This window comes from Oncorhynchus mykiss, chromosome 9, assembly GCF_057628025.1.
Source record: "Oncorhynchus mykiss isolate SJ-2025 chromosome 9, ASM5762802v1, whole genome shotgun sequence".
Taxonomy (NCBI): domain Eukaryota; kingdom Metazoa; phylum Chordata; class Actinopteri; order Salmoniformes; family Salmonidae; genus Oncorhynchus; species Oncorhynchus mykiss.
Genome location: NC_143030.1, coordinates 67,823,280 through 67,845,487, shown reverse-complemented (window position 1 = coordinate 67,845,487; position 22,208 = coordinate 67,823,280). Strand labels below are relative to the sequence as shown.

At 42.6% G+C, this 22,208-nt stretch overlaps 1 protein-coding gene across 8 annotated transcripts in view; it reads right to left on the bottom strand.

Annotated features, from left to right (window-relative positions):
• The window catches only part of LOC110532604 (pleckstrin homology domain-containing family G member 5), a 117,885-nt gene that overhangs the window by 5,205 nt on the left and 90,472 nt on the right, over positions 1 to 22,208 (bottom strand). For 6 of the 8 annotated variants that reach the window (XM_021616646.3, XM_021616644.3, XM_090185129.1 and 3 more), the window contains 8 exons: positions 21,018 to 21,211; positions 7,893 to 8,084; positions 6,609 to 6,779; positions 4,918 to 5,013; positions 4,441 to 4,752; positions 3,437 to 3,724; positions 3,129 to 3,248; positions 2,714 to 2,846 (listed from right to left, as the gene is read on the bottom strand). In XM_021616646.3, the coding sequence (XP_021472321.3) occupies positions 2,714 to 2,846; positions 3,129 to 3,248; positions 3,437 to 3,724; positions 4,441 to 4,752; positions 4,918 to 5,013; positions 6,609 to 6,779; positions 7,893 to 8,084; positions 21,018 to 21,211 (1,506 nt within the window). Of the gene's footprint in view, positions 1 to 2,713; positions 2,847 to 3,128; positions 3,249 to 3,436; positions 3,725 to 4,440; positions 4,753 to 4,917; positions 5,014 to 6,608; positions 6,780 to 7,892; positions 8,085 to 10,251; positions 10,997 to 14,348; positions 18,183 to 21,017; positions 21,212 to 22,208 lie in introns of those variants that run through there. The other 2 variants (XM_090185131.1, XM_090185132.1) reach the window with 2 other exon arrangements.

Below are 22,208 nucleotides of genomic sequence, written 5' to 3'. Positions count from 1 at the left end.
GTGCAAAACATGTCTTGTTGTGGCTTTGCTGGTATGCCAAAATTTTTAAAAAAAAATGGAGTTTGCCCAACCTAGATTTACATGCTAAAATTGGCACTGTACTTTCCTTGCCAAATGACGACAGTTTTATCACAAATTGTAAATGGACTGGTTGATTTAAGTAGGACAATGTGTCCAACAACGAGCTGCCGTTCTGGAATAATTGCTTCCAGTCTGTTTTCCGCTCAGCCTAATTTGCAAATTGCTAGAGCAATTTAGATTTGGTTAGCCTAGGCGAAAACCACCCTGAAACAGACAGGTTCCACACTGTGCAGCCATATTAATCGACCTGGCCAAGGCTTTCGACTCTGTCAATCACCACATTCTTATTGGCAGACTCGACAGCCTTGGTTTCTCAAATGATTGCCTCGGCTGGTTTACCAACTACTTCTCTGACAGAGTTCAGTGTGTCAAATCATATGGGCCTGTTGTTCGGACCTCTGGCAGTCTCTATGGGGGTTCCACAGGGTTCAATCCTCGGGGCGACTCTTTTGCCTATATACATCAATGATGTTGCTCTTGCTGCTGGTGATTCTCTGATACACCTCTACGCAGACGACACCATTCTGTATACTTCTGGCCCCTCTTTGGACACTGTGTTAACTAACCTCCAGACGCGCGTCAATGCCATACAACTCTCCTTCCGTGGCCTCCAACTGCTCTTAAACGCAAGTAAAACTAAATGCATGCTATTTAAGCGATCACTGCCCGCCCCTGCTCGCCCATCCAGCATCACTACTCTGGACGGCTCCGACTTATGTGGACAACTACACATATCTAGGTGTCTGGTTAGACTGTAAACTCTCCTTCCAGACTCACATTAAGCATCTCCAATCCAAAATTACATCTAGAATCGGCTTCCTATTTCGCAACAAAGCATCCTTCACTCATGCTGCCAAACATACCCTCGTAAAACTGACCATCCTACCGATCCTCGACTTCGGTGATGTCATCTATAAAATAGCCTCCAACCCTCTACTCAACAAACTGAATGCAGTCTATCACAGTGCCATCCGTTTTGTCACCAAAGCGCCATACACTACCCACCATTGCGACCTGTACGTTCTCGTTGGTTGGCCCTCGCTTCATACTCGTCGCCAAACCCACTGGCTACAGGTTATCTACAAGTCTCTGCTAGGTAAACCCCGCCTTATCTCAGCTCACTGGTCACCATAGCAGCACCCACGCGTAGCACTCGCTCCAGCAGGTATATCTCGCTGGTCACCCCCAAAGCCAATTCCTCCTTTGGTCATCTTTCCTTCCAGTTCTCTGCTGCCAATGACTGGAACGAACTGCAAAAATCTCTGAAGCTGGAGACTCATATCTCCCTCACTAGCTTTAAGCACCAGCTGTCAGAGCAGCTCACAGATCACTGCAGCTGTACATAGATGGGCTGTTTTCAGATGGACTATCTACCTACCTCATACTGTGTTTATTCATTTATTTATCTTGCTCCTTTGCACTCTAGTATCTCTACTTGCACATTCATCTTCTGCACATCTACCATTCCAGTGTTTAATTGCTATATTGTAATTACTTTGCCACCATGGCCTATTTATTGCCTTACTTCCCTTATCTTACCTCATTTGCACTCACTGTATATAGACTTTTTTGCTTTCTTTTGTTCTACTGTATTGTTGACTGTATGTTTTGTTTTTTCCATGTGTAACTCTGTGTTGTTGTATGTGTCGTATTGCTATGCTTCATCTTGGCCAGGTCACAGTTGCAAATGAGAACTTGTTCTCAACTAGCCTACCTGGTTAAATAAAGGTGAAATAAAATTTAAAAATTAAAAACACTGAAAATATGCAAAAAAAAATATGCAATTTGATAATGACAAAGAACATATTTGCAGCAGAATCATTAAGCATATGGCTACTCACCAACAGATGTCATGGTCGTAATTCATCTATGTTCAATGTGGAATTGTTAATACATTTGGAAAATTCCAAATTCCAACTAAATCGAACGTCTTTATATCTAAAAGACAACAGATTTTGGTTTGTAACCCTTAAATGTTTTCCTTTCAACTCGCCAATTAGAGCCCGTTTCAAATGATCACTGAGAATAACTGTTCCAGACTCGAGATGATCATCAGACTGGAAACTTTCTTCATTTCATTCTGTTATATTACATCTTTCTTTTACTATAAAATAGGCTGGGGAAATAAGAATGTCTTATCTGCTAAACGAACATAACAAGGCTATGCCATTGCAGTCCTAGGCTTCTACAAGCACCACTGCTGAGGTTACTGGCTTTTTGAAGATTGTGCTCCATGATATTATGGTTTCAATACATTTATCTTAAATGGCACTTGCTTATTTTTATTGAATGAATACACAGTATATTGGGCAACTTAGCAATTAGGATTTGTTATCTGTAACGGTTATGATAAATTAGACATTGTTGCACACTAATGGCATAGGCCTATAGATAAATGCGCACATATGTTTTTCCAGTGCAGTCATTATGGAGTTCTCTAAAAACAATCATGAGCTTACTTGAACAGCCCCAAAACATTTAATTGGTAGGGATCTGTGCTTGAACTTTTATGACTTTTCCATTGGTTCCATTGCCCCAGACATGCTTAATCAAGCACAGCTAAAGAATTTGAAAGAAAACAAATACTTTGAATACAGGTCTGGTTCAAATGTAGTTGATTGCCGGCACTCACCAGGGTCCTTGAGTTCCTTGCAGACAACATTGTGGATGAGGAGTGGCTGTCTGATCACCTTGACCTTCTCAACCTTCTTCACTGGCTTGGTGATGAGCAGCAGGTCCGTGAAGAGGAAGCAGTAGACGTCCATCTAAGGAGGGACGGATGGGGAAATACTTCCAGCTTCATTTCAGGTCAATCATCATCATTCATTCACCCATCATACAATAACTAGGCCAAATCAAATAATTTGCTCCCCGATCACCCTGGTCATTGAAATATTCTACCACAAATTAAAATACAGTGTTGGGTAGTTCTCAGCCTGCAACAGTTATGAGTTAAAAGCAGTTAAGCAGTTATAACCAGTTAGAATGAGTTAAAAGCAATTCTAATGTGTTAAAATCAATTATAAGCAGCCCAGCCAGTCTCTTACCCTGCTGTCTTTTCCCTCCTTCATGCGCAGTGCCCCCTCTAGATGGAGTTGTCTAGTCTCCTCTGGTGATGTGCCTCTCATAGGAGCCATCAGGTCAAAGCAGTTAAACTCACGCAGTATCTGAGGAGCGAGAGAAGGGTTAAACACCAAGCAGAAATACAAGCCTCTTGTAGCAAAATGCAGCACAACTTCAACCTGGACTAAAATTCACAGTCAATAGAGATTCTCAATTGAACGTGCTTTTAGTCTAGCAGTAGACTTGCAGCATTATACTCAGGAAACCAGCCCTGAGTACGGTGTGTGCTCACCTTCTCCACCTCCTCGCTGCTCCCCTCCACTGCTTCGTAGGAGTCAATGCGTCCAGAGATGGTGGCTAGCTTTTGCCGCTCCTCCCGCTGACGCATCTGAGAGTCCACACTGTTGATAAAGCCTTCCACACACGCCACCATGCTGCTGACGGCGTCGCGGGATGATGAGTCGTCAGTCTTCTTGAGAACAGCCTTCAGCAGTAGGGGGTACTTGGTGAGTCTCTGGTGGGGTTTGGCCAGCATGTCAGCCAGCTTAAGACGATTACACTGCTTATGAGTCTCAGCCCACTGTGTGTGTGTGTGTGTGTGTGTGTGTGTGTGAGAAATAGAGAGAGAGAGAGACACACACCAGGCGTTAGATCAATTACTGCACCTGTACATAGCCCATCTATAATTTAGCCCAAACAACTACCTCTCCCCCTACTGTATTTATTTATTTTGCTCCTTTGCACCCCATTATTTTTATTTCTACTTCGCACATTCTTCCACTGCAAATCTACCAATCCAGTGTTTTAATTGCTATATTGTATTTACTTCGCCACCATGGCCTTTTTTTTGCCTTTACCTCCCTTATCTCACCTCATTTGCTCACATCGTATATAGACTTATTTTTCTACTGTATTATTGACTGTATGTTTGTTTTACTCCATGTGTAACTCTGTGTCGTTGTATCTGTCGAACTGCTTTGCTTTATCTTAGTCAGGTCGCAATTGTAAATGAGAACTTGTTCTCAACTTGCCTACCTCGTTAAATAAAGGTGAAATAAAATAAAGAAATTAAATAAAAAATCAAGAGTTGAAGCTTAAAGAAATTGTGGCTAGGAACATAATGAACAGTACTGAAAAGTGTCAGGTAGAATGTACTACTGATGTTTGAAATTGGTTGACTGTGCTGTGTTGGTGAGATACATGTTGAGAGGAGCAAATAGTCTTTGGTAGGCAGTTGTTTAACTTTACACTGTCACTATAAACAGAGATAGGGAAGACCGACAGACTGCAACTCACCGTGACGTAGATCCTGAAGAGCTCGTTGTCCCTGTGTAGTGATCTCATGTACTCCAGGCTGGCCTCTTCCTCCATGCAGTAACGGATGTAGGGCTTGAAACGGGAGCCAATCGTCCTGAAGCCATGGTGGAGGTCAACAGGGTTGAGAAGGGTCCTGGCCTGCCGAGCAATTTCCATGGCGGGCAGCATCACCTGGCTCCAAAGGGCAGTGTGTAGACGCACAATGTCCTGGATGTTACTGAAGAGACGCATTGGCTCCACCTCTGTCAGCAGACCACTCTCCTGCAGGTTCAACAGCCCACACAGGAACAACTACAGGAAGGGAGGAGAAAAGTTGTCAGAATGGGACATCTAGGTAAAGCACTCATATGCCTAACAAATAGGACATCTAATTGAGATGAATTCAAGTGATTACTTAGGACCTGATACAGGGTTACAGTGTGGGAATATGGACATTCTTATCTAAAGTGTACTTACATCAGTGATGACTCGTAGTTTCTTGATGTAGGTGGCCTCAGTGTGCAGAAGCTCCCAGATAGCCTCCTGCTGATGGAACTGGCGTCTGGTCAAAGTCTAGAAACACACACATTAGATAATGGCCTCATGTTTGTGAACCAGGGGTGGGGTCAATTCAATTTAAATTCCATTTAATTCAGAAAATAAACCCAATTCAATATTTTCCAAATTGAAAAGCATTGGAATTTGTGCACTTCTCGAATAGACTGGAATTGAAATGGAAGTGACACCAACCCTGTTGTGAACACAACGCATTCACTTTGCTTAATGAAAACTACAACTCCCTTCAGCCAAGCTTCACACAAAGTTCTTGACTTGATTTCTCTCGTGAATTATTTGATTTCTCTAAAGAAACAGCGCGTTGGGCTCACAAAAAAAAAACGAACAAAATGGAATTCTAGTACAAGACATCTGTCAATTAGTTGTTTAACCACCAGGAAAAAAGCTCCATTCTGATGAATCGCTCAGCACTGCCCTGTGTTGTGGCTGTCTATTGGTATGTCTGTATGTATACGGTCACTGTTGCCCTGTGTTGTGGCTGTCTATTGGTATGTCTGTATGTATACGGTCACTGTTGCCCTGTATTGTGGCTGTCTATTGGTATGTCTGTATGTATACGGTCACTGTTGCCCTGTGTTGTGGCTGTCTATTGGTATGTCTGTATGTATACGGTCACTGTTGCCCTGTGTTGTGGCTGTCTATTGGTATGTCTGTATGTATACGGTCACTGTTGCCCTGTGTTGTGGCTGTCTATTGGTATGTCTGTATGTAAACGGTCACTGTTGCCCTGTGTTGTGGCTGTCTATTGGTATGTCTGTATGTATACGGTCACTGTTGCCCTGTATTGTGGCTGTCTATTGGTATGTCTGTATGTATACGGTCACTGTTGCCCTGTATTGTGGCTGTCTATTGGTATGTCTGTATGTATACGGTCACTGTTGCCCTGTGTTGTGGCTGTCTATTGGTATGTCTGTATGTATACGGTCACTGTTGCCCTGTGTTGTGGCTGTCTATTGGTATGTCTGTATGTATACGGTCACTGTTGCCCTGTGTTGTGGCTGTCTATTGGTATGTCTGTATGTAAACGGTCACTGTTTATTATTATTGAAAAACAATAAAAAGTGTCAAATTCGAAATGAAATAGGTTTGTTAACATGGGTTATTGTTAATGGGAAAATTGATGGCTACAACAATCAAAGTAGTAGTGGTAATTTAAAAGGTAGATAAAAAAAAGAACTGTAGTGCACATCAATGTTATAAACTTATCATTAAATTCATCGTTAGGGCAATAATTCAGTCAATTTAGCACGATGCATTTTTTTCTATATCATCCAGCTCATGACATAACAGCTTTACGGTTACAAGAGTATGTCAAAATGATACCATTCTAGCGCTTAAACACTGATTAAATTGGTGTGACTGACAAATAATCCCCCAATTTAATTTTTAATGTCTTCACTCTTATTCTAATATTTTACTATTTTCGACATTGTAGAATAAGAGTGAAGACATCAAAAATAAAATAAAGAAAACCCCTTGAATGAGTAGGTGTGTCCAAACTTTTGACTGGTACAAGCATGTGTGGTTGTGTCAGTGGAGTGTGTTTTGGTGAGTGCCTGTATTCATGTGTGTGCGTGTTCTTGTTACCATACCTCAGGATGGTCCAGTAGCTGCGTCCAGCTGTCCTCCAGGGCAAAGCTTGTCTCCTCTTCTTCCTCTTCCCAGGAGTCCTGGTGGAAGGACAGCTGAGGAGGAACCTTGGGAAGGCCAAAAAGAGTGTACGACTGCAGCTTATTCTGGAGCTGCTCCATGCGGTCCATCTCCTGTTAGAATGGATGCCAACACATGTAAACAAACAGACCCTGGGCAATATTCTTCTTCCTGCTTCACTACAAAGTCATTTACATGTAGAGCACATTTAGATTAAATCAGTATTACTATAGGAAGGGGAGAGGCAGGAACAGTGCATTTTCCTGTCCATTACAATATTAAAATAGAGCTTATTACACTCCTAAAGCAAAATGTAAACAGGCTTGAAATCCTGCATTAGCATAACCCTCCCTCGAGTCCACTGAATTCTTAAATCTGTCAACAGCTATCCAGCCTATTGTCCTGCCAGGACACAGACCAGCCTCATGTACTTATGAAAATGAGCTCTGTGCATTGAGATCAGTTGGACAATAGAGGTGGTGGGTGGAGGGGGAAGGAGGCTAGTGGAGTGGGAAGGAGGGGGTGTGCCAACTGTGCTTAAGGGACCTGTTCCCTGAAGGGGGTACAGGATGCCCTGATTCACCCCTGCTTTGTGGAGGAGAGGGGCCAGGTCTCTGATCCGCCCCTACCCTACACTGCCCTGACAAGATGAATAGAGATGATCTGGTAGCTGACAGGTGAGTGACAGGCGCCGTCTCCCTCTGACATCTGCTACAGTGCAGGATATGACCTCAGGGGAGTGGAGACAATGTACGTGTGTGTGGGGGGGAGAGGAGTGTGTCTGTGTGCGTCAGCGTGTGTATGACAGTGTGCTTTGTTAGGCGATAAAGGCTAATGATTATTGCCATTTCAGATCCTTGTGTCTTATTGTATTATTATCATCATCATCATCATCATCATCATCATCATCATCATCATCATCATCATGGTAGGGACCTGAATAGAATTTTGTCTAAAACGGAACACCTTTGTTAAACCTTCATTCTTCCAGGCCACTTCCACCACAGCTACTAAGCATATTTGTTTAGTGGAAAGCTGCTGTGTGAGCCAACTCGGAGGCTTTGGAGAGAAGGGAAGTGATCTCACTGGGAGCTGAGTGGAAATGGCCTTCGACCCCTGCACCACACACACGATTGCGCACACACTAACCCCCCCACCACCAAGCCCCTCCCTCTACTAGTGGCTGGGTCCCCCCCTGATGGCCCAGACCAGGCCTTTCCCATCACCTTTCCGAAAGCCCCTGCTACAGCGTTGGAGCTGAAGAAGCCAGAGAAGCGGCTGGCTGCACGGTTCTTCCAGCTGTCCGGTCCAGGTCCTACGCCTGGCAGAGAGCCGCTCAGCCCGGCCAAGGAGTCCGGAGACGGGATGCTGGCGTCCCCAAGGAACTCTGTCATGTTTTTCCTGCGACGCGCCTGACCCTGCAAGAACCAGGAGAGACCAGTGTTCATATGGAATCCCCACCAAAGGCAGAGAGGGAGAGAGAAACAGACCGAGTTAATAAAAAGTAAATAAGATTGAAAGCGTTTAGGTGAGGACATCACTTGGAGATAATAGTGAGTCGTCAGGCAGAGATATGGAAAGAGACGCGACAGAAGTTAAAAAAGATGAGAAATACACGAGGAGAATAAACAGGCAATCAAAGGGGATATTTGATGTGAGGAATGACATCGTCATCAGGAGAGTTGTTAAAGCCATCCTAACCGCCGTTCAGACACATACAGGATTGAGAGGAAATGAATGCCACTTCCTGAGACGGAACACTCCTTAAATCAAAGGGAACATGGCAGGACGGACAGACAGGTCGGCTAGAGTCACTCCACTCCATCGTTTCATTACTATCGTTACCCTGTCATCAAGCAAGCCCTGCTGCCGGCCTGTGAGTCTTAAAGACAAGCAATCTCAATCCACTTTACGAGCACCGGCCGCCGTGCAAACCAAACAAACATGGGCCTTCTCAGGCCTCAGTATCTGAGGAAGCAGTTGTTTTTGCCATCAGAGAGAGACAGTATGTCAGTGCAGAGTAATGTGCTAGTGGGGCTTAGGGAGTCGCTGGGCCATTGACCCCTGTTTAGGTCATTACACAGAAGAGCAGCGTTTCCCAAACTCTATCCTCGGGACCCCAAGGGGGTGCAATTTCGTATTTTTCCCCTAGCACTACACAGCTGATTCAATTTGAATCAGCTGTGTAGTGCTATGGCAGAACCCCAAATGTGCAGCCTTTTGGACCCTCCCTCCCTCAACCTTGCGTGCAAACCATTTTAGCGGCCCCCTTGTGACAGCAAAGAGAAAAGAGAAAAAAATGTGTTTTAGAGTTAATTTCCTGCAATTCTACACATTTTGCCATGGGGCGGAGAGAAAAATTATCAGTTTTACAACCGATGATCAATGGGCCCCACCCCATTGATCATCAGTAAGCATGTAGTAAGCATAGTCGGTAATTCAACCATGCTTACTACAAGTTTAAATAGCCAGCTGCTAGACTAACTTAATCTAAAATAATTTAGCTGACATCGGCTAATTAAGTGACTGCTGATGCACAACCCAACTACTATTCTAACTCTCATTAGTAAGTTGAGACCCCGGCTGAGTTCCCTCACAGGCCTACAGGATAAGACCAACAGTGAGAATGTCCACACAAGAGGTCGGTAAGGATTGAGCAATGGTCTCTAAACAAACTGTCAGACAGAGAGGAGCAACAATCAATAAATCTCTCTCTCTCTCTCTCTCTCTCTCCGCAGACACAAACATGCCCATCTATAAACAATACTGTTCCAAATGTATTACCTTTCGGGATTCTTTAAAAGCGTTCATGCAGAAGCAATCATTTAGACCAATCGCTGTACTAGAGTACAATCTTTTCCTTCTGTCCAAAGAAATATTACTTCAACTCCATATGGTGGATAGTTTTCCTCCTCTGTTTTAGTATTCAAGTGGGACGAAAATCGAAGGGGAAAGGACCAAATATTTCAAGCTAAATTTCCCATCCACTATATTTAGATATAATCGCTTCAGTGGGGCAAACAGCGAGGCCCCTCATCCAGCTCTGACCAGGGGGATTTCTGGGGGATCTCGGCCAAGAGGACAAGGACACAGGTGCAGGAAGTGGACCGAGAGAGAGCGAGAGAACGAGAGGGAGACAGCAAGAGACACACACTGGACTCTCTGCCAGTGACAGCAGCTCATTGGGCTGGACTAGAGGGGCTGAATTCCGATTACCTTGGCTCAGGAATGCTCTGGCAACAGATACACAGAGCATGGTAGGGGCGAAAAATGTGACTCTCTGATTTAGTGACATGGGTTTTTAGAGTAGTATGACAATGAACATTTAACCAAAACTAAAACCTAATCAGAAAAACTAAAACCTAACCAAATCAGTAATTTGCAGAACATTACAGTACAAATCAAAGTCCTGGCACTATCCCAACCAACCCAAATACAAGTAGCCTAAAGCCTCTACTGACTTCAAGACTTACTGTCTAAACTAGGATGTATAACTCTCTCTTACACTGCAGATTGATCACCCAGATTTAGTAGGGGAAAGGCTCCCCAAAGCTTCACACACAATGGAAGCAGTAGAGTACTCACCATTAAAGCCAGCGGCATGTCAAAGATCTGAAAAACCATCCTAATCCTTCTGTTAGTTAGATTTTGCAGCCCATACTGGACCCAGCTGCTGTGTTCTCTCAAGTTCAACCTCTCCTTCTCTTACGCATACATTCACGATACACTCATGCCAGAGCCCTCAGACTAAGAGAGGGAAGCCCCGAAGAGCGACAGCTGGAACAATGAAAGGTTGTTCCTCAAAGAAAAGGGCTTCTGAAGTCCAGTTATGAACTGAGATAAGAGGTCTTGCTCAAGTTGAAAGAGTCCAGGTTTGTATGTCTGATAGAGAAGTTCTTGTATCCTTCTTATCTCCATGAATACACCATGAACACCACCCCAGGTCTCGTCTTTGAACTCTGTGTCTCTGTGTACTCCGTGGTAGTCCTGCCTGTCCCGCTGTTCTAACTCAGAGGTGAAGCCTGCTGTGCTGATTGAGTCTGCTGCCTGCCTAGAATTTCACACAGCCACTGTCCTGGAGTCATAGCAACCAGGAGGATCCTGTCTGCCCCATTGTGTTGAGGAGGAAAGGAAGAGGAGGCAGGGCTACAGGAAAAGTGAGTGAGTGTCTGTGTGTGATCTGCATAGAAAGGGGTGTGGCCAGAGCAACAGCTTGCAGGGCTCCAACAGAAAAGATCAGGCATCCTGGTGCTGCAGAGGACATGCCAACTGTTCATAGTAACTCACCCTTTGTTTAGTCGCTGCCTCTGACGTCCACTTTCCTTGTTCTGACTGTTCTGAATCCCCCACACACCCACACCCTCTCTCCCTTCACTTATTTTCCCTTTTCTTTTAAACCACTGATTCTCTTTCCAAACTGACTGACAGCTTTACGTCATTTAAAATCTGGCATGCCTCCAATTCCGCTCCCTGATTGTAAATGAAACTGATACTCTAACACAGAACAGACATGTATTCAGTCACTAATGTGACACCTATACCAGGCATATAGAAACATACTTACAAGGACAGTTGTGCCTCTTGGGAGCAAAGCTAATTGTCACGTATAGACAAATTGATTTTGGAATGTCTCCAGGAGGAGAAAAATAGGCAATGAGTGAGCTAACAAAAGCAAGTATTACTGAACTGGTGAGAACATCAGTTAGGCCTTTACCGCACTGACAACCACAAAGTCTTGCTCTATTGTGGTTTGAACCCAAGTTACCCAACCCATTAGGCCTATGTTTTCTCAATCAATTATGTTTTTGTTTGCCCGTGGACACAACTTTCCACAAAGCTTTCCTGGTTGACTGTAACAAGGTAAGAAATGACCAGTAATGACCTGTTTTAACACATTTCTTTAGTATGCTTAGATATTCCTCACAGATATGACTAAGCAAACACCCCTTTCCACAATACGTGGCAGCACAACTACACACCATCAAATTCAGGTCATATCTAATCAACTGGGGTTAATGTACTTATTTTAGCATTGATCCTATATATTTCTCAATGGGCTATTTTAATGACCTATTTGTACTGATTCTCTACTTACAAAAACAGCAGATATTGCAGAAGTCTGTTCAAAAGAGCAGCATTCAACACCTAACTAAAAACCATTTTACCTACTTTTCTGTGCAGCCCTGTATATCTGACCAGCCCTCTCTAAACTTTATTGAGTTTCACCTGGCCTCTGTGCAGACCTATCTGTCATCGTCCATTAATAACAGAGAGGACCCTGACCTACAACACCATTGACAGGTCTGGGAACTAGGGAAATTGGTGGCCCTGAGTAGTTGGCAGTCACGTTCAGCTCCAAGCAGGTTAATGACAAAGTCTCGTGTCCAGTTGGTTCCTTCCTCATCTTATCACAGCCCTTTGTGGTTTTAACCTTGGTTTGAAAAAAAAACCCAGAGAGACCCGAATGGAGGAAAGTATTGAAAGTAGCGGTCGACCGATTATAATTTTTCAACGCCGATACCGATAACGATTATTCGGCCAATTTTTTATTTATTTATTTGTAATAATGACAATTACAACAATACTGAATGAACACTTATTTTAACTTAATATAATACATCAATAAAATCAATTTAGCCTCAAGTAAATAATGAAACATGTTCAATTTGGTTTAAATAATGCAAAAACAAAGTGTTGGAGAAGAAAGTAAAAGTGCAATATGTGCTATGTAAGAAAGCTAATGTTTCAGTTCCTTGCTCAGAACATATGAAAGCTGGTGGTTCCTTTTAACATGAGTCTTCAATATTCCCAGATAAGAAGTTTTAGGTTGTAGTTATTATAGGACTATTTCCCTCTATACCATTTGTGTTTCATTAACCTTTGACTATTGGATATTCTTATAGGCACTTTAGTATTGCCAGTGTAACAGTATAGCTTCCGTCCCTCTCCTCGCTCCTCCCTGGGCTTGAACCAGCAACACAACAACAACAGCCACCATCAAAGCAGCGTTACCCATGCAGAGCAAGGGGAACAACTACTAGAAGGCTCAGAGCGAGTGACGTTTGAAACTCTATTAGCGCGCGCTAACTAGCTAGCCATCTCACTTCGGTTACACCAGCCTCATCTCGGAAGTTGACAGGCTTGAAGTCATAAACAGCGCAATGCTTGACGAAGAGCTGCTGGCAAAACGCAAAGAAAGTGCTGTTTGAATGAATGTTACGCGCCTGTCTCTGCCTACCACCGCTCAGTCAGATACTTGTATGCTCAGTCAGATTATATGCAACGCAGGACACGCTAGATAATATCTAGTAATATCATCAACCATGTGTAGTTAACTAGTGATTATGATTGATTGTTTTTCATAAGATAAATTTAATGCTAGCTAGCAACTTACCTTGGCTTACTTCATTCGGGTAACAAGCACTCTCCTTGTGGAGTGCAACGAGAGAGAGAGGCAGGTCGTTATTGCGTTGGACGAGTTAACTGTAAGGTTGCAAGATTGGATCCCCTGAGCTAACAATGTGAAAATCTGTCGTTCTGCCCCTGAACCGTTCCTAGGTCGTCATTGAAAATAAGAATGTGTTCTTAACTGACTTGCCTAGCTAAATAAAGGTATAATTAAAAAATAAAATATATATTAATAAAAAAATATATTAAAAAAAATAAAAATAAAAATAAATAAAAAAATTGGCAAATGGGCGCCCAAAAATACAGATTTCCGATTGTTATGAAAACTTGAAATCGGCCATTGCGATAATCGGTCGACCTCTAATTGAAAGTAGCTAAGCGGTTATGCAGTAGCAACCCGCCCCCCACCGCGCTACTGGCCTATCAGTTATGTTGTTATTCACCGATAAGAGGACCCTTGATCGGGCTGTCTGATTAACGATGCAAAAAGTGTGACGTTAACCTTCCTGCCCACATGGACACACACGCAAACACACGCAAGTGCACCGACACACAAGACCATGTCAAGTTCCATTGGCTGGGAATGCAGTGCAAACCCCCATCATGGTCAACATATCACAGGGCCAGTGGCCTTGCTCCAAAAACCTGCTCCTAATTCTACAGCCAGTTAGCGTCATGGTGAAACAAAGAACCACTGAGTTAGAGGGAAGAAGATGAATCGTCCATTACAACAATAGGATAGTCCTTATCGCCTGCTAACCCAGATATCACTGGTTAATGGTCAGCATGGGAACCATTTACATTTTAGTAATTTAGCAGACGCTCTTATCCAGAGCAACTTACAGGTGCAATTAGGGTTAAGTGCCTTGTTCAAGGGCACAGACAGAGTTTTCACCTAGTCGGCTCAGGGATTCGAGCCGGAGACCTTTCGGTTACTGGCCCAACGCTCTTAACTGCTAGGCTACCTGCCGCCTACCTGGCACTGGATCCCAAACGTGCCATCACAAGAGGCCCACCAGCATGACTGGTGTCTCTACTGTTTCCACTACACACACACTACCTGGCTGGTGTTTTCCACCATTCACGGGACCAAGAGATAAATAAATCAGATACAATCTCCACCATGGCTGAGGTTACAGATTGAGAATCCTGCAATCATTGCCTAAGCATTACATTCAAGATGGCATACATTACAATGGCATTTCATTATCTAATATCAACTTAAATACTGCAGCCACAGAGGAACAGAGACCCAGTGGTTCTGTCTGTCTCACCTGACATTGTGTTGTTGTTGGGCTCTGGAGGGTGGCTGATTCAGGAATACACTCCACATGCAGCAGGTCCCAGCTACGCCAGGACGAGAGGCGATTAAACCGCACCATTCTCAAGCCTCACTTAAGAATAGATGCAAAACCAGTCATCCAAAAGTAAATATGACTAATTTAAATTAGGAAGATCCTAAATCCAAAAGTCTATGAGATCCGAAAAACATTACAGCTAGAAAAAAAGAGGAAGAACCCAACCAAAGTCCACAGAGACGGGGAGTGCAACGCACAGTGAAGTACTGAGGTGGAGGAGAGTTGTAGCTGCTTCTTCTGTCTGTCACCAGAGCAGTAATGCCTGACAATCACTGGGATCATAAAAATGCTGTATCCTCCCTTCTCTCCTCAAGCCTCCACACCTAAACACACTTTACTGTCTCAGTCTAACACATTGAAATACACAACTACCTCTCCTGCAGCAGTTCAACTGGCTCCCAGCCACGCCTAGTCACACCTGAGCTCCCAACCCTGATAGGCCGTAAACAGCAGACATCCGTGCCCACCAGGGCCTGCATACTCAACCACACAACAGCCTTTTTTAAACATAAACACCACCAAGTATACACAAAAATCCCCTTTCATGCTGGATAAACAAACCGTTTTCGAGAAACACACTTGATTAAAATAAAGGTTAAATAATAAATAAATGTCAGTTAGGGATAGATGGATAAACAGCATGCGGTTCAACACAATTGTGCACCGTCCTATGGGACTCCCAATCACGGCCGGTCGTGATACAGTCTTGATTCTAACCAGGTTGTCTGTAGTGACACCTCTAGCACTGAGATGCAGTGTCTTAGACCACTGTGCCACTTGGGATCCAAGACCAATGAAATATAAATCTAACAAAATGTAGCATTTTCATAGTGGAGTTGTCTATCAAAGTATAACAATTTCAACTTGTACTTCTATTGTTGCGAGGCAGTCTGTATTTCATCTCAACTAACCTGAGATGTGTGAATGGCTATTCGTTTCAATAAATAGGCACGTGAGTGCAGATCATCAAACATAAACATACAAGTAAAATGCATGTGACTACTCCCCATTCTCCATCGTCATTCAAATGACTATTGCACAAATTGCTGATTGTCCTGATTGTGTATTTCACTCAGAGATTTGATGTCCTTAAATGAATGAGCTGTTAGTTTTGTTAGCCTGGCTAAGCAAAACAATTACAACTGTAGTCTAGGGGAAAGACCTGAATGTGAACACTGTGCTTAGCGGGGGACAATACAGCATTTAAACAAGGAAAAATAAATGACGAAAAACAGTTTTACATAACCTACTTCCTGCTACCATTACCAAAGAATGAATAAACCAGACACTAACTTAACCTACCAGTTTATATAACCAAACGCACATTATAACTACATAGGCATAATGCATGCATTTGAGTCATTAGCAGACTCTCTTATCCAGAGCTACTTAAAAGCAATTAGGAATGTGCCTTGCTCATGGGCACATCAACATATTTTTCACCTAGTCTGCTAAACAAGCGTCTGCTAAATGACTCAAATGTAAAAATGTAAATGGAGTGCTCATGTGTCACATCTATGTCAAATCCTCTAAAAGAAGAGGGTATGGTTCCTTCAACCACCCAGGCTATTCAACAGCTCCAATAATCTCCCCATCAGTCTTCTTGTTGACCTACCTGTCCTTACACCACGGTCTTACCCCTCCCTCCCAACACTCAAGTTCCACAGATGCCAGCAGATAACTCTAGGCTAGACCATCATAAGACCATCTACTATAAACCTGGGTGAAACACAAGCCCTGGTTGACTTGGTGCGTGGATAGAGTTTCTACTGGTTAGATCATGGTGAGCCCATGTCAGCACGTAGTCTACAGAGTGACCGACTGACGGGAATGGGGGTAATCTGAGACTGTTAGATAAGTGAGTCCTCTCACGGAATAAGACAGACAAGAACGAACATGTGGGAGGATGTGGAGGGTTTCCTTGAGTCTTCTTCTTCCCTAAAATACATTTCCATCTGTGCTCTACTGTACTGCTCTTCTCTTTAAAGAAATGTGTGCACCATTGCATTTCACAACAGTCATTGGTAGAGAGAGGGGTTTGTTATATCACATTTTTATTCACCCAATAAAATACTTATGGGATACAGATATTATTTTGGGGGGAACTTTTGAATAATAATCTTTATAAACTGAGGTCCAATCAGTTCACAGTGACAAGGCGTTGAAATGATTCTGTCTAGCTGTCAAATGCCGTTTCATTCTGACCAGGTGAATCTTTGGCTATCTTTGTAGTGTGTTGTTTTCCATGGCAACCAAATGGCGCATATTACACAAAGGCCTTCTAAAAGGTTCAAAGATCACTTTTATAGATGTGATCTAGCTATTGTAAATCACATGATCCCCATCTGTCTAGAGCATTCTGTTTGAAGTACCCATTATAAACCATGTGAGTCGAAGCCAACTGTTTAGATTGTCGACAAATGGGATTATTCAAAAGTTACACACTGTAGGCCTACACAGTGACTAGCCAATCCACAAAGCCAGTACATGAAAGCCCAACTATTGGACACGCTTAATTACTCATGTAGTAATTTAGCCTTTGGTCAAACTCTTCCCAGCATTTGTATCTGAGCCTAACACCTTAACTTAACCTCCTGGAATGTAGCAGAAACATCCCTGAAGTTATTAATTACACTTTGGATAGTGTATCAATACACCCAGTCACCACAAAGATATAGGTGTCCTTCCGAACTCAGTTGTCGGAGAGGAAGGAAACCGCTCAGGGATTTCACCATGAGGCCAATGATGACTTTAAAACAGTTACAGAGTTTAATGGCTGTGATAGGAGAAATCACATTGAAGCTACTCCACATTACTATATTTCAAAGTTCTATTATTGAAGACCAAGGGGTATTCAATTAATTGGAATGACTAGACAGACTCTGTTTTGGTTTTATGTAAAGATATCATAATTATATTATATGTAGTATACGCTTCCATAAACAACCCATGAAGAAAAATGCACCATTCATGGCCAGCTATGTAAACTAACATTGATTTATCCTGCGATAGATGTCTTCAATTGGTAATATTAATTGTTGTCTTCTAATGCCTCTTGAGCAGGTTGACGTTTATTTGGATGAGTCTTGTCTTTGAGGCAGAACTGAGAATTTCTGCTAGATGGGCCAGATGCAAAGTCAAAACTGGCAACATTGTAAAAATGTAAATTTGCATTAATTTAAGGTTAGGTCTAGGCATTAAGGTTGACTGTGGCTGTGCCAGCTAGTGACCACTCAGCAGAGCTGCCTCCAGAACAAGAAATCTGACTACATTACTAAGTGTGTGTGTTTGCAGGAGTGAAGAGTTAGCCAAATTACTTAGCCAATTAGCTTCAGCTGTCTGGTGTGCAACTGTGGGAAAGTTGGTTTGACTTTGGATAACCTATCTCCAGGGCTAGTTAGGGACCGTCAATAAATTACACAATGTAAATGAGACAATATTTTCAATGTTGCACACCTTTAAGTTCTCATTAAATGCTTTCAATATTTTTAAAGGAATTTCTAAAATGTATAGTTGGTTTGAGGATAAGTAATTGAAATGTAGAGCTATTGGAATTTTAACATTGTCCCATGCACATTGTGTAATTTATAGGGGCAGTTCTTTAAAGTGTGTACCTTTGCTCTTTATCGCCTCCTTGAGGGCATAATGAGAATGGCTGCTCTCTGTGTATGAATATAAACAGTGTCCAAGTTTGAATGAGCTGATACAGGCTTTTTGACTTTCTTTTTTTCTGAAGGGGTTTTGTATATCATGCATACTAAACAAAGACAGGATTGGAGAGGAACAGTATGACCAAACTCCTGACTAAATCAGACAGACATGTTTAACTTCTTATGGCTGGGGGGCAGTATTGAGTAGCTTGGATGAATAAGGTGCCCAGAGTAAACTGCCTGCTACTCAGGCCCAGAAGCTAAGATATGTAGATTTGGATAGAAAACTCTGAGATTTGTTGGTTTTCAAGTCTTTGCCTATCCAAGATAGTGTAAATTTGGTCCGATTGCACTTCCTAAGGCGTCCACTAGAAAGCAGTCTTTAGAACCTTGTTTCAGGCTTCTACTGTGAAGAGGGAGAGAATAAGAGCGGTTTGATTCAGGTGTCTGGCAGAATGTCAGGAGCTCAGTCAGGTGCGTGACCGTGAGAGTTAGCTGCGTTCCTTTTCAATTCTAAAGACAAAGGAATTGTCCGGTTGGAATATTATTGAAAATGTATGATAAAAACATCCTAAAGATTGATTCTATACATCGTTTGACATGTTTCTATGAACTGTAATGGAACTGTCATCTGAACTAAGTGCCTGCGCCTTGTGAATTTGGATTTGTGAACAAAACTCGCAAACAAAAAGGAGGTATTTGGACATAAATTATGGACTTTATCGAACAAAACAAACATTTGTTGTGGAACTGGGATTCCTGGGAGTGCATTCAGATGAAGATCATCAAAAGTAAGTGAATATTTATAATGCTATTTCTGACTTCTGTTGACTCCACAACATGGCGGGTATCTGTATGGCTTGTTTGGGCATGAGCGCTGTACTCAGATTATTGCATGGTGTGCTTTTTCTGTAAAGATTTTTTAAAATCTGTCATTAAGGAGAAGTATATCTTTAATTCCATGTATAACGTGTATTTTCATCAACATTTATGATGAGTATTTCTGTAAATTGATGTGGCTCTCTGCAAAATCACTGGCTGTTTTGGAAGCAAAACATTACTGAACATATAGCGCCAATGTAAACTGAGATTTTTGGATATAAATATGAACTTTATCGAACAAAACATACACGTATTGTGTAACATGAAGTACTATGAGTATCATCTGATGAAGATCAAAGGTTAGTGATTCATTTGATCTATATTTCTGCTTTTTGTGACTCTCTTTGGCTGGAAAATGGCTGTGTTTTTCTGTGACTAGGTGCTGACCTAACATAATCGCATGGTATGCTTACGTCGTAAAGCCTTTTTGAAATCGGACACTGTGGTGGGATTAACAACAAGTTTATCTTTAAAATGTGTATAATACTTGTATGTTTGAGGAATTTTAATTATGAGATTTCTGTTTGAATTTGGCGCCCTGCACTTTCACTGTCAAATTGATCCCGTTAACGGGAATTCAGCCGTAAGAACTGAGGCTGAAGGCTCATCCAAGGCTGATGACTTACCGACCCGCAGACAGACACTAAAATCCCTAAATTACAGAAACCTCAGGTATCCTCCCAGGCTCTACCCCGTTGCCTAGCACAGCAGCACGGCCGCAATGACATCACACATTTTCAATGCATGCAATGCTACACTGTCTCACCTGAGTGTGTGAGTACTGAGTGGGTCTAGACTTGCCTGCAGGGATCTCCACAGTTCACACCCATTGACTTGTTTTTCAATCTGTAAGCGGAGAGGGCTAGTCCCCACAAGACAGTTACCAATCTTTCAAAGCAATGTGCAGAGGCAGCGAAAGAGTATGGCACAAAAAGAGCATGCTGTTTTCATACTGAAAGTAGTCGCTCATGACAGACTTAACACAAATTGACTTGCTGGCACGCCAAACTTTTTTCTGGGTTCCGAGATTATACTGAGAAGGCAATGGACAATCTCAATCTTATTTTCTTCCAGCAAAGTTGACTAAATGACATCTCAGAATGTAGGTTTTAGTCAGTCGGAGAATAACTGCAGTACAGAATGAGACAGACAGGACACTAAACCTTATGATTCTAGCCTCTCCCACGGTCTATTAACACAGGGTGAAGCAGGGTGCCAGTTCCCCCTGGTCCAGCAGACTCCTTCTCTCAGCACCTCTCCTCCAGGCCAAAGTGAACACTACCGGGTTCTTCCTGTCAGCCAGAATAAGCAGCTAATGGCAATGCCTCTTCTGCTAGGTCACCAGCCTACCCAGCAAGGCTTGAAGGCCATAGAGGTGGCTGGCACAGCCCAAGGCATATGAGGAAAGCAGAGTTTAAGTGTTCCGATGGGATGAAAGATAGCAAGGTAATGAAAAATAGGGTTATGATAATGACTGGATTATCATCCACTTCATAAAGGCATCATGGGATAAAGGGTTAGATTATGGAAAGAGGTAGAAAGTGGCATCTAAAGTTTCAAGATGTTTAAGAGATGGGGGGGGTAGTTAGGATAATTACTGTAACAGGTTAGGATAATTAGGTTAAGGTTCTGAAAAGGGTTAACAAAAATGCTCTCCTAACCTGCAACAAAAAGTCACAACCGGTAGTAGCTGTACTCCATCTAGTCACAACCAGTAGTAGGTGTGTATAAGTCGGATAGGATGTATAGTTTAAGTGTGCTTATACTGAGCTCATGTAGTGGTAACATCTGTCACCTGTTCACATCCTGGACAGGTGACAGATGTTTGTTGAGTGCTCCAACTCCTTGAATTAGTCATTTTGGAAGTTTTTCTTGGTAAGCCCTTCTCATGATTTTTGTCATTGATGTTGAAAACCCCTCCTTTCCTTCATTTGTTCAAGGCCCACCTGAACTCTGTGTGTATACTGTATGTATGATACTGTACATGGACCCATGGTGTGCGCGCGAGAGAGATTTGATGTACATCGGTTGCAGTGTGTGAGTGAATACATACTGTAGTAGAGGCTGCGCTGACCAGTAGGTCAACGTTGCTCTTCATGCGTCCCAGAGAGCCGTGCTCCACCCTCTCGCTGCCCGCAGTGAGGATGTAGGGGCTCTGAACCCCAGAGGAGGGTTTCATGTTGGGCAGACTGAGCGAGCGCAGGTCCTTCACTCCCTGCTCCACCTTCAGCTCATCACCTGGCCGTGCTGAGGAGGAACCAACATGGAGGGTTAGCTTAGTGTGTTATAATTCTCTTATTGAAGATAGGTAGGTGTAATAGAGAAGTGCGTCAACATTTATTTCAGGACTAGCTTCCTGTTTAAGTTCTTTCCTCAGGCACCAAAACAGGATCTCTAGTGGACAGTCTTAAATCCCTTTTAAACATTAGATTGTGAAAATATTATACAACAAGGCTAGCTTTTAAGATTTGCTTAATAGCTGCAGATTGCATTGGATAAGTTGAGAGCCTGGCGGGTAGGAACATTGGGCCAGTAACCGAAAGGTTGCTGGATAAAATCCACTAGCAAGGCAGTTATCCCACTGTTCCCCAGGTGCCAATGACGTCGATTAAGACGCGCGCAGGCCGTTTACTTTGGGCAACTTATTCATCCAAGCTACTCAATACTGCCCCCCAGCCATAAGAAGTTAAAACACACCAAAGCAAGACATTAAGAACAAGATAAAACTAACTGAAACAAGCCACTTACGATTCTCCAGATAGCAGCTTCATGTCATTGTTGCTAGCTATCTGGCTATCCAGAATCACAACACACAACCATCTGGCCCACTGAAGCGTGTTGTTTTTCACAACGTTCTCATCAAATCAAATCAAATCAAATTTTATTTGTCACATACACATGGTTAGCAGATGTTAATGCGAGTGTAGCGAAATGCTTGTGCTTCTAGTTCCGACAATGCAGTAATAACAAGTAATCTAACAATTCCAAAACTACTGTCTTGTACACAGTGTAAGGGGATAAAGAATATGTACATAAGGATATATGAATGAGTGATGGTACAGAGCAGCATAGGCAAGATACAGTAGATGGTATCGAGTACAGTATGTACAAATAAGATGAGTATGTAAACAAAGTGGCATAGTTTAAAGTGGCTAGTGATACATGTATTACATAAGGATACAGTCGATGATATAGAGTACAGTATATACGTATGCATATGAGATGAATAATGTAGGGTAAGTAA